Source organism: Typopeltis vanoorti, chromosome 7, assembly GCF_054136105.1.
Source record: "Typopeltis vanoorti isolate ZY-2024b chromosome 7, IOZ_Tvanoo_1.0, whole genome shotgun sequence".
Classification (NCBI taxonomy): Eukaryota; Metazoa; Arthropoda; class Arachnida; order Uropygi; family Thelyphonidae; genus Typopeltis; species Typopeltis vanoorti.
In genome coordinates, this window is record NC_143555.1 from 3,784,150 (window position 1) to 3,802,100 (window position 17,951).

The 17,951-nt window shown below is 36.3% G+C and overlaps 1 protein-coding gene across 1 annotated transcript in view; it reads left to right on the forward strand.

The window, feature by feature from the left end:
* The window catches only part of Lamtor3 (Late endosomal/lysosomal adaptor, MAPK and MTOR activator 3), an 82,632-nt gene that overhangs the window by 24,253 nt on the left and 40,428 nt on the right, over positions 1-17,951 (forward strand). Inside the window, exons 3-5 of the mRNA XM_090395628.1 lie at positions 2,862-2,920; positions 11,787-11,920; positions 17,875-17,938. Of these exons, the coding sequence (XP_090251754.1) occupies positions 2,862-2,920; positions 11,787-11,920; positions 17,875-17,938 (257 nt within the window). The remainder of the gene's footprint in view (positions 1-2,861; positions 2,921-11,786; positions 11,921-17,874; positions 17,939-17,951) is intronic.

The window sequence follows — 17,951 nt, forward strand, 5'->3', positions numbered from 1 at the left end:
TTATATATCTCTTTTTTTCTCATACATTAATTCTCTTTCCTTATCACTCTTTAATCTCATATATATATCTCCTTACGTTAAACTGCCTTCCGCACTTGCCTTCTTATTCTTCGAACACCAGAAAATTTATTTGTTTAAAAGCTGCGCTACTGATCTTCATTTTCTATTAAGAAGTGTAACATGCGTCCAGTAGTTTTCTATTTATCCTCAAATTATCCCCGATTAATTAATATCTCTGTGGTCGTGGTCTATTATCTATCCTTTACTATTCTTTCTCCTGGGTTCCTGCTAATAGGCTCTAATACTTTTTCGGAACAGTGCATCAAATAATTAAGAATCAGGTGACACTTATTTAATATTTAAATAACAAACTTTTAATTCACATAAGACAAATTTACACTGCATTTGCAATAATAAGGAAAAAACATCTCAATTCAAATCTGCATAAATAAATTAGTTAAGCTCCTGCATTTTACTCACACAAATCATATCACATATTTAACTAATTTTCTTAATATAACATAAATCATTTATACTGAGCAATGGTACTTAATACTTAATTGTTAACTCTTATTCACCGAACATATGTACAGTATCTTTTACACACAATTGCTCTTTCCTTTCTATGCTGGGAATATTCTATAGGCAAGTTTCACCAATTCAGCAAACAGTTACACTATGACTTATTTCAACTACAAATTCCTGACAATTAATTACTTTATATGTTATATTAAGAAAATTAGTTAAATATGTGATATGATTTGTGTGAGTAAAATGCAGGAGCTTAACTAATTTATTTATGCAGATTTGAATTGAGATGTTTTTTCCTTATTATAATCTTCAACTGTTAAATATGCCTATTTAGATCAGCCTCTATTTTACAGTCCACTAATAAGTTCTCTTAAAAGCTCAAGAAAATTGAACAAACGGGTCACTCACTTACCCACTGTGCACTTGGCTTCGACCTGGACTTCTGTTCCGTGTCAGGTTTCTCTCTCTCCCTCTTTACGCCGGCGATATATTTTTTTTTTGCTGCTGGGATGCTGTACTCGCCGCACTTCGGACGAAGATTATCGGCTTGTGGAATGCTTGCATGCGCATTGGACTAATGGAGTAATTTCTTCCTTCTGGTTAACAGCTCCCGGCGAAGACTCGTTAGTTCATCATCAAATATCAGCTTTGCCTGGTGGATCGGCTCCTCGTCATCTTTCTTTTAGATCTCTGGCGTGATTTCTTCTGAAGTCGCAATTCCAATGACGTACATCTGTAGGATAACTGCCGACGACTTCTAGACGACCTGACGAAAATTTCTGGAACCGAATCATGTGATCTTTTCGCCAATGCCTTTTATTCAGTCACTTGCGAATCCTTGCACGGAGATATGTGACCCCCGAACATTTCGGTGAAATATCTTGATCCTTTTCTTAGGCTGACCCTTCCTTTGTTTTTCTCCAACACTCCCTAAATCCTATTCGTTTGAATCTTTTGTCTATCCACCTAGCACTGACCTTGAGCGTTTCCACGTAGGACACACACAAAATTTGACGTCTTTACAAAGAGCTAAAAATATACTGTTTACTAGTGGTAAGGTATTGCCTTAATACTACACCTTCTAGAATATTCCCTTATTTGGCAGAGAGCATATAAATGCAAATAATCCCATTGGGATTATTTACATTTAAACATCCATCCATGTACAAGTTACAATTCTTCCTGGGCTTGACCTTGGTAAAATTTATGTAAAAATATTTAGACTTTTTGGAGCTACATAAATATTTTTACAGTTCCTCATATAGCTGTACCACCCACTTCATGGTCGCTCTCACCATTTGCAGGGAGTTTGACATTTCATTTATAATGACATACCTCTTGGATCGCGTCCAACACCCTCAATCCTCGAGTGCCCTCTGCTGCATACTGCCTGAGGTAGTTGTCCCTCAAAAACGTGAAAAATTCATTTTATTTACTTGCAGTTGCTATTTCATCATCTGAGTCTATATTACTATAATTAAAATCACACATAATGACCACTCTTTTCCTATTTGCTTGGCTAATTTTCTTATACAATTTAAGGTCACTATCATCCACATTTCCAGCTCTATAGCAACATCTGACAAAATATATCATTTAGTCAGACACACTGTACTGCCTTAAAACCTCTGCTACTTTTTCCCTTTACATCTCTACCTTGTATGGACATAACTCATTTTCTATCATCAATAGCACTCTACCTCCCTTTTTACCCTTTCTGTCTTCATGGAAAACATTATACCCCTTCCATCTCTATTCCTGCCAAGAAGTCATCCTCATCTAACAATCTCTCACTTATTCCAATAATTCATGTGTAAACAAACCTGGTCAAGGCAGTCATTTCATTTCCTTTGTTTCTAACACTTCTAGCATTTGTATACAAACATAACAGCTCATTTATGGATCTGTATCAAGTTTCACCGATACCACTTATTAGATGCGACTTTTCCATGCTTTCCTCAAGCCTTTCTTGTCGTGAACATTAAATATAAGAAACAATATAAAAAATAAAAATACATAGAGCTTTGAAATAAGGAGGTTGTATATCTTTGTCATGTACTGTTCTGCTTTATTTATATCACAGAGTTGATTATTGCATTATCCTGGAGTGCAAAATCTTGAGAGAAATAATCTTTAAATAGGTAATATATATAAACTTTCTGGATTATTTATTTGTGCAGTATAATTATTTACATGCAAGAAAAAATTAGAATAATTCATGTTGGTTAAAATAAATTGCTTTATATTCTCAGTCCGAGCTTGTTTGCATCTAATCCGTCACATTAGACCATATCATTCACCTAATTTGCTGATTTATTCTACATTTTCAGAATTGATGATCTTTTTGCAATTATGATAACTGATCGTGATGGAGTTCCCGTATTAAAAGGTGAGCTTTTTTTTTTTCTCATTCGGTTTTGGATTTTTCATTAACATGTCAGTTTCCCACAGTTGAGTGTCTTTTATTTTAGCATGAAACTCTGTGGAATTTTTAATTGATGAGGCTGAGGGGCCAATGTGGAGACGGAGAAGGTTAGATAAGAATTTTGCTAACTTGTAAGTCGGAACCAACTTACAAATAGCAAAATAGCAAAATTCTTATCTAACCATCTCCGTCCCCACATTGGCCACTCGGCCTCATCAATTAAAAATTCCACAGAGTTTCATGCTAAAATAAAAGACACTCAACTGTTGGAAACTGACATGTTAATTAGCTTCGACATTGTCTCCCTCTTCACTAATATCTCCTATAAGGAAACAGTGGACCTGAAAAATTTCCGTCTGATATTGTTGAACTATTCAAATTTACAATTACTTCCGGTTACGTCACTTAGAAAGAAAAAATCTACAAGCAAGAGGAGGGAACAGCTATGGGATACCCCTTATCACCTAACCTGGCAGACTTGTTTATAGAAAATTTTGAGGAAAACATTTTCGCATTTCAACCCAAATCAAAAATCTGGCTACGTTATGCAAATGACGTCTTTGCAGTCTGGGGTCATTCCAAACAAGAGCTACATCTGTTTCTAGATAAAATAAACCTTCTTCACCGCCACATCAAATTTACGTACTCCAAAGGGTATCTCTTTCCTGGATTTACACATCCAAAGAAAAGAAGATAGTTCCATCTCCACTTCTGTCTATCGAAAGCCGACCTTTTTAGGTTGCTACATCCACAACTCTTCTGCTCATCATCCTTCTCAAAAATTTGGCATCATCAAATCACTGGTAACCAGAGCACACAGATTTTGCTCCTCTGAGGAATCTCTGAAACAAGAATTGGAAATAATCAAAAACACAGCCATTCTAAATGGATACAATCCTAAAACTACTCAAAAAATCATCAGCCACTTCTCTACACATCAATCTAGACAAGAACAAGCCCATAGAATTCCCATACCTTATGTCAAAGGCATCTCAGAGCGACTTTCAAAAATTATGAAAAAATACAATCTTGCTGCGACCTACAAACCCATCAATCAGATCTACAACTTGTTACCTTCGCCTGAAGACAAACTCCCATTGCTGTTACTACCTGGTGTGTACGAGGTACCATGCTCCTGTAAACTGTCGTACTTTGGGCAGACAGGCAGATCTGTTCTTAAACGCATCTCTGAACATCAAGATCACATCCGTTTCATCAAGCCACAGAAATCCGGCATCTCCCAACACGGAGTTGAAAACCCAAAGCATAGGATCCACTGGGAAAAGACCAAACTTCTACACAGATCTTCATACAAACATGAACGTTTATAAAAAGAAAGTGCTGAAGCCCTCCTTCACAGACCCAGTCTAAACCGCAGTGATGTTCTTGCCATTCCTGAAGTATGGAAAATTGTCATACAAAATTGTGTAAAATAATTCAATTTTAATTTTTATTTAATCTAAATAATCTAATGTATTTTTTTTTTTTTTAACGCTAGAAAGCGCTGCTGCATGCATTTGGATTCCATTGTATTCATGAGCCCTATCTGTATGTTATTCCTAGTATTGTTCTCAACTGTACTGACGATGTCCTAAGACACTTAGGTCAAAATATTTACATATTAAAAAACCTTTTACTGTGGTTTTACATATGTTTATTTAGTCAAACTAGTGCTGTAGATATGATTTCATCATCTGTGGTAAATTGTGTTTCTTTAAATTTGTGAATAGGAAATAGTCAGGTGTGGCCAGGTCTGGCAAATAGTGTTGATATTGAAAGCCCAAGTTGTGTATTGCTTGTTGGGTTTCGTGAGCAGGTGCATTGTCTTGCAAAAGCAACATACCTGCGCTCAGTTTCACCTTTTCTCAGGTACTTGGCAAGGATTACACCATCCATATCCCAAAATCCAATGGCAAGAACCTTCCCTGCTGGCTTTTGAGTTCGGAAGTTCTTTGGCTGTGGAGAAAACCTTTTTATCTCCACTCTTATGAATGTTGTTTGGTCTCTGGGCCATGTTGATGAAGCCATGTTTCATCAACAGTCACAATATGAGCCAAAAAAGTTTCACCTGATTTTTCAAAATGACCCAAAATCCCTTGAGATAACAGCACATGTTCTCTCTTTTGGTCCATATTCAAACATTTGGGGACCCACTTTGCTGAGAGCTTTTGCATGTCCAGATGTTGGTGGATAATGATTCCAACTCATTCCCTGGATATCCCCAGAGTCTTTACAATGTTTTTGGCTAGCATTCATCTATCATCAATGTTTTTAGGTGTGATTGCTGTGGAAGGGCTTCCTGACCTGGGGCATCTGGCAACTGTTGCTTATGCTAGGGAACAGTCCCCTAAAATCTCACACAAAGGTTGGTGAATCTCAGTTGTAGACCTTTCTTGTAGCATGAAAAACTTGATGGTGGTGGAAAACAACTTGAAAAAACTTGAAAACACCTCTGTATTTTTGAATGTCTTCAAAACCCCTGACATATTTTCTTATATATCCTAAAAGAAAAAGAACAAATTATTACAATTTGATGAAACATGGGGGTTAAAGTGTTTTAACAGTGGTTATATCAGTTGATTTAATATAATTTTTGTTCTAGATGTTTATCAGAACTTTTCAGCCCCTCCCCACCCTCAGTAAAATTAAGTTTTATTGAAATTTTCTCTTGCTAGTCATGCTCGCTGTTTTTTTGATAGCCTCACTGTCTGAGGCCTCAGACAATAGCCTCACTGTTTGATAGACTCACTGTAGAGATAATTGAAGGATGGAGACAGGTTTCCACCTGTTTTCAAAAAGTAAGTTAGGGCTAAAGGAACTTCACCTTTGGAGATTAAAAGGCATTAATAGTACTTTGTCTTTATCATCATCAAATTCCTGTCATGTACCCTCAAGAGGTGCACAGTGCATTATGATAGTACCACATGAAAAAGTTATAGCATTATTAACCTCCTACACATTAATCTTCCTCCAAATTAGTCTGTCTTCTAATGCCTTTTTTACTCTATCAGTCCACATACATTTTGGTCTTTTTCCTGCTAACCTGGCAAAGAACATTTGTTTTGCTAATCTTTCCTCTCCCATTCTGTTTAAGTGACCATACCACCTGAGATTAGCTCTACTAATACATTCCTAGGTGGCTGATTTCAATTATGATAATGTAGATTCAGATGATGAGATAGCATCTGGAAGTGAAGAAAATTAATTTATTGTGTTTTTGAGGGATGACTACCTCAGGAAGTATTTAACAGAGACATGTGATGATCAAGGTCTTGATTTCATAATCTCATCAGAGGATGTCATGATAAATCAGGTGTCATATCTCTCTCTGGTTGGCAGGAATGACTATGAAGTGATTACTTGGGTAGTTGCCACCCAATAGGACTTCATCGAATTCCTGTTGGCTATATGTAGAGGTGCTACAAGGCTGATGATTACGTAAAGCATATCAATGGGCAGCAGATGTCATAGTGTGGTTGGTGGATTAAGTAGCATAGACAATGAGTTATGGAAATAGTGTCTAACTCCATGGAGGTATTGTCTAATAATAATAACATAAGATGAAAAATGGAACATGAGGCACACACACAAAAAATCACTAATGCCTTTTTCATTCCTCTAAGGAAATAACTCTTCTTTTCTAGCCATTTATTTATTTATTTTTATATTATTATTATAAGATGGCATTAGTTATCTTTCTTCCTATCATGAAAGATAACTAACGATTGATTCATGATTTACTTGGTAATGTTTGAAATGGTACATTCTGTGGTTGGTTTTCCAGAATTGAGGTTAAAAACCTGACTTCATCATCATCAAATTTCTGATATATACCCTCAAGGGGTGTACAGGATATGATAGTACTACATGAGCAATTACATCATTACTAACTTCCTATCTACAATTTTCCTCCAAATCAGTCTGTTACCTGTCAAGACCCCAACATTATCAGATCTCTATCTTCTAAGACACTTTTTACTGTATCAGTCCACCTATATCTTGGTCTTCCTCTGGGTCTTTTTCCTGTCGACCCAGCAGAGAACACTTGTTTTACTAATCTTTCCTCTCCCATTACTAGTGTTAGTAATAACCAGTCCATGTCCTGAGCAGAAATCCAACAGGTATTTGCCATTATTATTAGCTCTGCTCTTTTCTCCGAATTTTCCCGAAATATTTTTGTATGTGTGACAATCATTTCCTACTCTGCTATTTACATCCCAAACAAGGACAATTTTTTTCATTGTGTCAGCTGCTTTCTCTAACGCCTCAAAAAATTCCTCCACTTCTACCTTAGTAGAACCTTCTGTGAGACCATAGGCACAAATAAGTCTCATTGTGCAGTTACCCATTCTGATATTTGCCATCACTCTGCTTGAAATTGCCTGCCATTCAAGATTAGCCTCGTATTTAATGTTGAATACTATGACTACTCCTTTTCTTTGATTGTCATTGCCTGAATATAACATTTTGTATTTATTGATCAGAAAGATCTCACCAGTTTTTGTCGTTTTTGTTTCAGTCACTCCTATTATATTGATCTGGTACTTATCCAATTCCTCAGCTAGCTCCATTTCTTTGCCATTTAGGCTTCTTATGTTAATAGTACCAATCTTGAACTCTGGTGATGTTGAATTGGGGTGTGTTCTAGTAGCTGACTTTTCGCTGTTTGCCCTGGTTCCCTGGTGAAAACAACGAGGGCCTTGTTTAACCGGGCAATGCCCCAGCCGGCACAAAATTCTGTCATGTTGTACCATCATTCTATATTTTGGTTTAAGCCAATAAGAATACAATTTTGTCGACTAAATCCCAAATTGCCAGCCCATCCTTGTTCGTTCTGTATCCAGGTAGATACCTAACAGGGTGCACCACGAGAAGGTGAGGATTCGACATTAGGTCAGAAGCCCTGGTCAGTTCTCTGCATTCCTTTAAAGGCTATGTAGAGGCCTCCTCTCAGTTATATAGGTTTGACCCTTAAGCAATCCAAAAAAAAAAAACTATATGCAAGGAAAGCCCTTGTGTTTGTGTGTGTGTGTATGCATGGATGCTAGAATTATTTTCTGGAGAAAGAAAAAGCTAGAAAAATGTTTGTTCTTCTAGCTGGTAACTAGAATTAAAGCTGTGAGTCCTTCTGGCAGTCTAGGAAGAATGCTGCACAGCTGCCAGTTTAGATATATATCATTAAATGCATAAATTAGCATATTCCTAATAATGTAATGACGGTTTTTAATGAAAATTACAAATGAAAAAAAGTAATCATAATGACAATAATAATAGGAATATTAAAATGTTTGTCATAGCAATTAGATCAAATAGATTAAATGAAAGAAATGTAATTAGATATTATTTCTGGAAAATTTTCTATTGTAATTAGATTGATACACTGTATGGAAAGAAGTCAGCGGACACCATAGTATGAGTTACAAACAGCCATGATACCCACCTTAATAAGATATAGGATCTCCTTTCACTGTGATTGACTACAGGAATGCTACAAGGCATACTTTCCACAAGCATATAATAGTGATCAGTGGTAATTTTGACCCATTCTTCCTGTAGGTATGTAATGTTCTGGACTATTGTGGGGCAGACATCCTTTGACCTCACCCAGCTCTGTGGAGTCTAGTCAAGCGTGATGACGTTCATGTCCACAAACAATGTGGTTACAGCAGCAGCCTTATGACATGGCACATTGTCTTGATGAAAGACAGTGGTCAAGTTCCGTGGAGACACCACAAAGTAGGAAGCATTGATTGGCTAGACCAGTGGTCTCCAAACATTTCGCCATGAGGGCTACATTGGGTACCTCAGCACTGTTCAGTGGGTCGTAGTAAAAAAAAAAAAAACTCTAGAACTAGATATGAGTTATTGAAAGCAGATAAAAACTGATTACAGAGTATGAGGGATTAAATTATCATATATTAATGACAATGAGCTTTATTGAAAGCAGATAAAAATTGATTACAGAGTATATGAGATTAAATTATTGTATATTAATGACAATGAACACTATCAGCAAATTCTCATATTTTTATCACAAATTATAATAAAACCATTAATGTGAATGATGTAACTATGTTTGTGTTTTTAAAATCTTATTAAACTCGGGTTCAAATTTTGAAGTGCTAATTACAAGCTACTCGCCTACTCCCCGTATACAGGAATAAAAAGGCATTAGCTGATTTTTTTTTTAATTACAAGCTAGCGATTTCAAATGTTCATCAGATAAATTTGCCCTGTATTTTGACTTGATATATTTCATTCAGGAAAAAGTTTGTTCGAAAAGATATGTTGTCCCAAAAATAGAGATAAATTTACAAGCAAATTTCTTCAAATTTGGGAACTGCTCAGAGTTGAAAAATTTATAAAAATCGATCAAGTTTCCTTCCTTGTATTTATCTTTAATATGTTCATTTGCCTGAAGTTCAATAATTTCCATTTGAAGTTGACTTGGGATATCAGTAACAACACAGTTAAACGGATTTTGAAACAATCTTATTTCCCTAGCATTGACGTCCAAATCAGCAAATTGCTTCTGAAATTGTTATTTAAGATCTGAAATAACTAAATTTGCGAAAGAGAAAGGGAATTCTGCTTCACCCTTTTTATGCAATTCTGCACAGTATGGCATATGAGCAAAGTTACAATTTTTCACCTGGCCTTCCAGAAGTATAAACTTTGCTCTGAATGCCTTGATATGAGATAATAAATCACAAACTAAGTTATTTTTACAACTTTAAATTCAAATTGTTCATGTGGTTCACCAGATCTGCAAAAAATGCCAATTTCCAAACCCACTCGGTATCTGATAAAAGTGGTTAGTAACGGTTTTTCTCAGTAAGAAATATATCGCTTTCATTCCTGAGATGAAAGAAGCGTGAAAGAACCTTTCCACAGCTAAGCCAGCGAACTGCTGTATAATACGTCAAGTCAACATACTCAGAATCACATTCCTCGAGAAAATACGTAAACTGGCGATGATCAAGTGCATGAGAGCGAATGAAATTTACCATAGAAATAACAGGTTTCAAGACACAGCTCATATCAACGTATTTTCCACAAAGTGATTGTTGGTGGATAACACAGTGAAGAAACATTGGTTTTGATATTTCTGCATCCTCACAAGCTTTTGTGATTTGCCCAACCAATCCCATTTTTATACCAGACATGTTTTTTCCTTCATCAACTGTCATGCACTGCAGATGATTCCAGTCCAAATTATATTCTGTTAGTGTTTTTTAATTTCTTTCAAGATATCGTCTCCTGTTTTAGTACCATGCATGCTATGAAGTGACGCTAATTCCTGTGTGACATTAAGTTCATCGTCAATGCCACGTAAAAATACTACGAGTTGCGAGGTATTACAAACATCAGTTGATTCATCCAGCGCGAGAGAATACCGACTAAAACATTGTGCTTTGCCTACAACTTGCTGGATAATGTTATACCATGGTTTCTCAAAATTTTCCTATGATGGAACACTTCACAAATCCTGAAATTTTAACGGAACACCTTGGTTAGAGTCAAGTATCATCGGTATCATATTCATTGTAAAGCTAAGCACGCACTATTGCCGCAGCAGGCTGTATCGCATCGCAAAAATGCGACAACGCACACTACAGGCATGCCAGGCCGCAGTGCATCACATCGAGCTTGCTTGTGATCGCACATTACCTAGGATAGATACCTCCACACCTCATTTGTGCTCCCAGGTGTCAACAACCACAGGTGGCTGAGTCAAGGCCAGTGCACATGCACTGGCCTTAATAGCACAGTCCACATGCAAAGTGAGGAGTGCCTGATTTTCAAATATTTGAACTTGTCACAGGATTTAAAACCATTCCAGGCGCATATTAATTTTGCTAATTTTTCACGGAACACTTATTCACTTTCTGCGGAACATAGTTTGGGAAACTCTGGTCTAGACTGTTCAGGTACATCTCAGAGTTCAATGTTCATGCTGCCACAAACAGATGTCTAAGGCCAAACCAGGAAAAACAGGACCATACCATCACACTGCCACCTCTGAATTTCATAGTTGGTGTTACTCACTCTAAGAGTTGTTCACTGGACGTTCGGCACACCCATCCATTTGCTCAGTAGAGGGCATAGCGTGATTCATCATTCCATAACACAGCTTTCCAAGCTTCTATGTCTCACTGTACAAGCTCTTTGCACTACTGAAGATGACACTGCATGTTGGTTTGGGTAATATAACGCTTGCACATTGCTGGTCTCCCACAGAAACCCATGTTGTTAGCCTCGGTTGTAAATGTTTTTGTGTTCATTCAATGCCTAGAACTCCACATTCAACATGTTGGCTGACAAATGGTGATTTTTACATATTATCTGATGAGGAATATGATGCTTGGGAGCATCATATTCCTCAATTTATATGCTTTGTAGCACCCTACTGTCACATTTGGTGAATGGGGTGGGTGGTGCAGTGGCAGGTTGTTCACTGCAGGTATCACGGATTGTTAATATGGGCTGGCCCAATTTGCTGAACAGATAAGCTTGCAACGTGGCATTCTATTACAACACCTCTTTCAAACTCTGTCCGTTGCCTTCCCGCAACCATTTCTCCCTGACACAGTTGCACTGACTTGGGAGCATCATATTCCTCAATTTATACTGGCTACAGACATGTGACTCATTACACGGCATGATGCACTTTGCTCATGGAGGTGTCCATTAACCTCTTTCCAAGCAGTGTATTTGTGCAGTTGTAAAGTGAAATGTTACGATTGCATGCTAATTTCAGAACATAAAGCAAGTTTACTTTCTGTTGTAGTATATTTATTTATTCGGTCTTATTCTATATTTTCTCTAGCTGCAAAAGAAAACACTCCTGAACTGGTATCAAAGCCAACATTTTTAGCTACAGTGGGAATGGCAACAGATCAGGCTGGAAAACTAGGAATTGGAAAAAATAGAGTAATTTTGTGCCTTTTCAGCACTTATCAGGTTAGCATATAACTAGTGTTAGAAATATTTGAGATACTTTTGAAATTATACACTGAGCTGCCAGTGGTTACTTATTCATTTTAGTGTTTTGGCCTACTTCTTGAGCTTTCAGAATAACCCTGATATGTTCTCAACCTGGCCACTCTTAAGAGTTATAGTAAATTCTTGTGATTACATCATTCTGCCATACCAGATGTGTAGTGTGTGAGAGGGATGTCCATTATGGTACATTCCATTAGCCATTCCTGAATAACATATGCATTATTCTGTTTGAAGAGGACTGGAGATCTTTCTTTTGTTTTGTATCTTATGCTGATTCCACAGTTCATTTGGTTTCATTTGGTTGTAAGACAGGCATGGCGTTCTCAGTAGTAATCCAATTTATATCCCTTATAAAAATATTTGTTACATGATATATTCAGATACAGTCCCTCACAGTTTCTGCTTCTGTTACACAAACGTTTCACTATTTTTTTATTTTATTTTTAGTTTTTGATGATAATCTCACCCACAACATGGACTAAGTGTTAATAAATCAAGAAACCTTAATCTAGTGACCCAAACCGAAAGTTTGGAAAGCTACAGCATTTGGTACTTTATGCCAGGGCTGTCCAAAGCACTGCCTGTGGGCCGCATGTGGCTCACAGTGCAATTTTATGTGGCCTACCTGTGGGTTTTGATTTTCACAAGCGAAGAAAATAAAATAACAATTTGAATCGAATGCGTATTAAATATTTTAATTCTATCACTAATCGATAATTGCGATGTTGTTAATTTTTATTTGGTGTTTTTACAATCCTATATACCCACGTGTTTTTCAAGAAGCATTAAATCCTAAATGTGCATACATGTTGTTCATTTGTTCAGCTATTGAGGTTGTGTCGCTGCTGCTCGCCAAATTATTAGATATGCATTGCGATGCGTATCGGATAAATCTTTTTTTTTTTTTTTTTAAATGTGGCCCTCAGATTACCTAAGGTTGGGCAGTCCAGCTTTAGGCCATCAAGTAAGGAAATGCTAGCCTCTCTCTCACCAAATATCATCAACATCCTGTGGCATCCTCATACACATCTATGCTACAGTAGGTTTTGATTCCATAGCGTATGCTCTCTCCAAAAAGCTGTGCTGTGTTTTCTGTTCTTCATAACCCTTCATGATACCTGTTGCATGTGATGATTCTGTGAAGACAGGATTTTCAGCCTTTGCTTGCATGGTACTGGGATTCAGATGTCATGTCTGGCTTCTACTCCTATCCAACATTCAAAGTTACTCAGCTTTGTTCATTTCCATATTTAAAAGTAGATGTTGTTCCTCCTCCCCAACTGACACCACTATTGCCAGAAATAATCTTCTTGATCCCCACATAATAAAGGGTTATTTAGAATTCACATACTTCATTACAATCATGACTTGACTAACAGTTAAATAAACTGGAACTGCTCAAGAGAAGAAATTAGGGACTTCAAGTCACTTCTGATCTCTGATAGGTGTAGTGGTTTTTAAACTAGGTGATGAAATATCTGTTTTTGAAAGACATTCACGAATATAAAATTCCAAAACTAGCAAAACAAATTAGCAAAACACGAGTGTTAAAATCATCTTTAACTTATGGATCTGAGCTCAGCTGACCGAAAACCACAAATACGAGTCACCATCATCAAATTCCTGACATTACTCAAGGGGTCTGCAGGATATGATAGTACTACATGAAAAACTTACATCATTATTAACTTCCTATCCACAATTTTCTTCCAAATCAGTCTGTTACCTGTCAAGACTCCAACATTATCAGATCTTATATTTCTATCTTCTAAGCACTTTTTACTGTATCAATCCACCTATATCTTAGTGTTTCTCTGGGTCTTTTTCTTGCCAACCTAACAGAGAACACTTGTTTTGCAAATCTTTCCTCTCTCATTCTGTTTAAGGAACCATACCACCTGAGATTAGCTCTATAACACATTCCTGGATGCTAACAATGTCAAGTTCTTTCCTAATATCCTCATTTTTAATGTGATATTGCCATTGATGCCATCTGTTCATACCCCTAATCTTTCTCAGGACTCTCATATCTGCAGTCTCTAGTCTTTGGTCAAATGTTTCATTTCTAACCTGGCTCTCATATCCATAAGTTAAAATTGATTTGAACACTGTCTCTTGTATACAGCTACTTTAATGTTTTGATTAATTTCTCTCTTATTCCATATAAATTTATTCATTTGACTTCCTGTCATATCAGCTTTGTTGATTCTGTTGTCTATTTCTATATTTAATTTACCATCTTCATTAAAAATTGTGCCTAAGTAGCTGAAATGTTTTACTTGGTTTTACTCTATAGGTTCTCCATTCCCAGTACAGTTAATATTTTCAGTGCTTCTGCCTATTTTCATTCTCTTTGCCTTGTTAATTGCTGACTTTCATACCATATCTATTACTATAGTTATTCACTTGAATCAGGGAATCTTGCAGACTTATATTGGATTTATTTAGAAGTATAGTATCATCCATGTAAAGTAAAGAATGGAGATTAACATCTCCAATTTTGATATCAGGTTTAATACCACTTTCCTTCATAATGTGATCCATATAGATAATGAATAACAGGGAATAATGTACATCCTTGTCTGACACCAGCTTTAACATGAAACCATCTTCCTGTACTTCTCTTCGTTTCTAACTGTTGATTTACAACTCAGATAAAGACTACATATTGCTTGATATAATGCCCCATTGACACTATACAACTGTAGCATTTTGATTAGCTTCTCTCTTGGCAACTTGTCATATGCCTTTTCCAGATCTACAAAACTTCTTTGTTAGATCTTTGTTATATTCCCATAATTTCTCAACTGTTTGTCGTAAAGTGAAAATCTGATCCTGATAGCCTCTTTTTGGCCAGAATCCAGCTTGTTCTTCACTTAGCTTTTCTTCCACAATCCTTCTCAACTGTTTCTCAAGTATGCGCATAAATATAACCAGGAATGCTCAGTAGAGAAATACATCTGTAATTCTCACGTTCAGTTTTATTTCTCTTTTTATATATGGGTACTATGAGAGCTCTACTCCAATCATCTGGAATTCATCCCTCTGTCCAGACCTTCTGAACTATGTAGTGTAAGCCACTGTAAGATTTTTATATCTCCATACTTGAGCATTTCTGGCCAAATATCATCTACTCCAGCTGCCTTTCCACATTTCAGGCTTTTGATGGCTTTTTCTACTTCAGGTATGGATATTTATTACTGATTGCATGCCTGGTCAATGTTTTTTTACCACTGTGCTGTCACTGATTGTTTCATTTAGCAATTTTTCAAGTAATTACTCTATACATCAAGAATATCTTTTTCTCCCGTTTTCATGTCACCTTTATCATCTCTCATTCCTTTTACAGCACTTTTTTTCCTCCATTTCTGAGCTTCTTCAACAACCTCCAGAATATCTGATGATGATGAAACAAATTTAAAGTTGGTCATCATGGCACATGAACCACTAGTATAGATCTTGAAAACAAACCAAACAAATGCCACTGTTACCAAACATGAGAGTTTGGAGAAAAAATAGGGAAATGAACAGTTATCAAGAAAGAACATAATTGAAATCCTGACAGAAGACTCATTTGGATGAATAGTGTTAATAGTAATAATGTAAACATGTACTACTACCATAGTATCCTGTACATCCTTTGAGGATACATATAAAAAATTTGATGATGATTCACTGATATCCATGCCGATAATAGGATTTGGATCTACAGCTTATTAGAGAGTTGGGATGCCAGCCAGGCAGCCAAATCTACTGGCTGGTAAAGGTAGCTAGTGCCTTTTTTTTTGTCATTAGTTGCATGTTTCCTAGATGTCTGTATAGCATGGAATGTTTTAACATTTTGTCAACTAATAAGTAGAGAATTATTTTTGAGGGTAATGAAATGCAACTGATATAACTAGGGTATCCATCATTGCTGATAATAAATGCAAATACCTGTCTAGTGCTTCCAATCCAATCTTGATACATATGTGGCAGTGACTCTGTTAATGAACATCTGCATTAACTGCAAATGATTAAAATGTGCTGAAGTTTAATACTAGACTAAATTATATTCTGATAGTTACCTGAAGCATCACAATCTTTCTAAATGAGGTTGGATATTGGATTTCATAACATCAAAGGAATTCATGATGACCATATGTGAGAGGATGAAGGAGAGTGAAATGGTATCTCACTCTCCTGCATTCAGTGGTATTATGAATATGCAAAAGCCAACCTATGTGGGTGATGAATTTCATTTCCACATGTTTGGCCGTGGTTTATTTATTTATTTATTCATATGGAGTTTCCTCCCTTATCTCCCCCCATCCCTATTGGGGCGAGTTGAGCCTGTGTGTTCACTGGGCCAGTTTGCCTGCTCTGGGGGATGAAAAACCCGAGTTTCCAGGTGAAAAAAATCCCTTACCTCCATATGAGACTGGCTAATTCACCTTTCATCGAAAGAGACCAGATAAAGGTTCCTCACATCGTGGACAGGAATCGAACCCAGGTCTTTCCAACCAAAGAGCTCTCTATACCGACCAAGCTAGTGAGGCCCTTTTGGCCACAGTAGTGATTAGTCATGATATGGTGCATGCTATTCAGCATCCCCCCCCCCTCCCAAATAAAAAAAAAAACATTGAATTAGTTGGTCTTGTATTGTGATGTGAAGTTGTTTTTTTTTTCCTGGGTATCCTGTTTTCTCCTTACAGGCATAGTTAGTGAAGCGAAAACATGAGTGTCTACTAATTCCACATTTAGAAGTGAAATTAGTACAGGAATAGCATGAATAAGACAAAGAGCAGAAGTGACATGTCTTTTAATAATAATAAACTTTTTTTTAGGCCAAAGCTAGATAATTTGGAGGAGACAATGTAACCTGTAAAAAAATTGATCAGGAACATTGATTCAGTCTCCATTTCTCACTTCTTTGGTGTACCCCTTTTTAGGTGTCCAGACACTGAATGAGGATAGACTAGCAGTTTGGGTTATACCAATAGAAATACATTGATTTGTAAAAGTACATCATAATAGATATGGTATTATATCACTATAGCATTGTGATAGTTATATACGAAGCCTCTGTTATTTTTGTCTCAAAATCAGGATATATGGTAAAGATGTAAAGCCTCAGCTCAGCAGAAACGAAGATAAGCTCCATAAGAAATCAGTGTAATTTACAGCTGTTTATTATTTTCTTGAAAAAGGAAAGGTCATGAAAATATTTTTCTAAAAATATTCATTAAAATACTATCTGTATATACTGTGTCATTGTAGTATTTAGGTAATTTTATTAAAAATAGTCTCATTCCTTACTATTCATGAAATTCTCCCAGCCACAACATTCCTTCCTCACCTAGTTAATCACCATTAGCAGAAACCTGCTATGTTGGGGATGGGGAGATAACTTAAGCCCTGCCTTGCTGGCCATTATTTTTTTCCTCTCATCTTTCATGCCCACTACCACCTTTATTCTTATGAACAACTTTCCTCAAGGATTAGCTAATAATTAAGAAAAATAACATGTTCTTTCTGTCTTCCTAGCCCATACCTCACATAGCATACTGTGCTTTTGGCAATCTTTTTTCCCTTTTCAGTCTGATTTATTAAGTTTATATAGTTCTTGTTTTATTGACAAATTGTCAATAAATATGGTGTAAATGAAATATGTGATTGTATTGAATTTTAACTCACCAATTGGAATGTCTATCATACACTGTGAATTGGTATATTTCATTGTTTGATAATATAATCAGCACTCACTATAATGGACTACTGATAAATACCAACTGAAACCCATAGTTACGATACTGTGTGCTAAAAAAAAAAATTCACTGTAATAAACGATTCGTGTGATCCCTATGAGTTTTTTATGATGTATACTGTATACAGACGTGTGCAGTAAGTATTAATTCTGATTTATATTTTAGGTAATTCACTTTAACAGATATCCTCTTATGATCACACTTATTGCAGGAACTAAAGCAAATACAGGTGAGTGTTACAT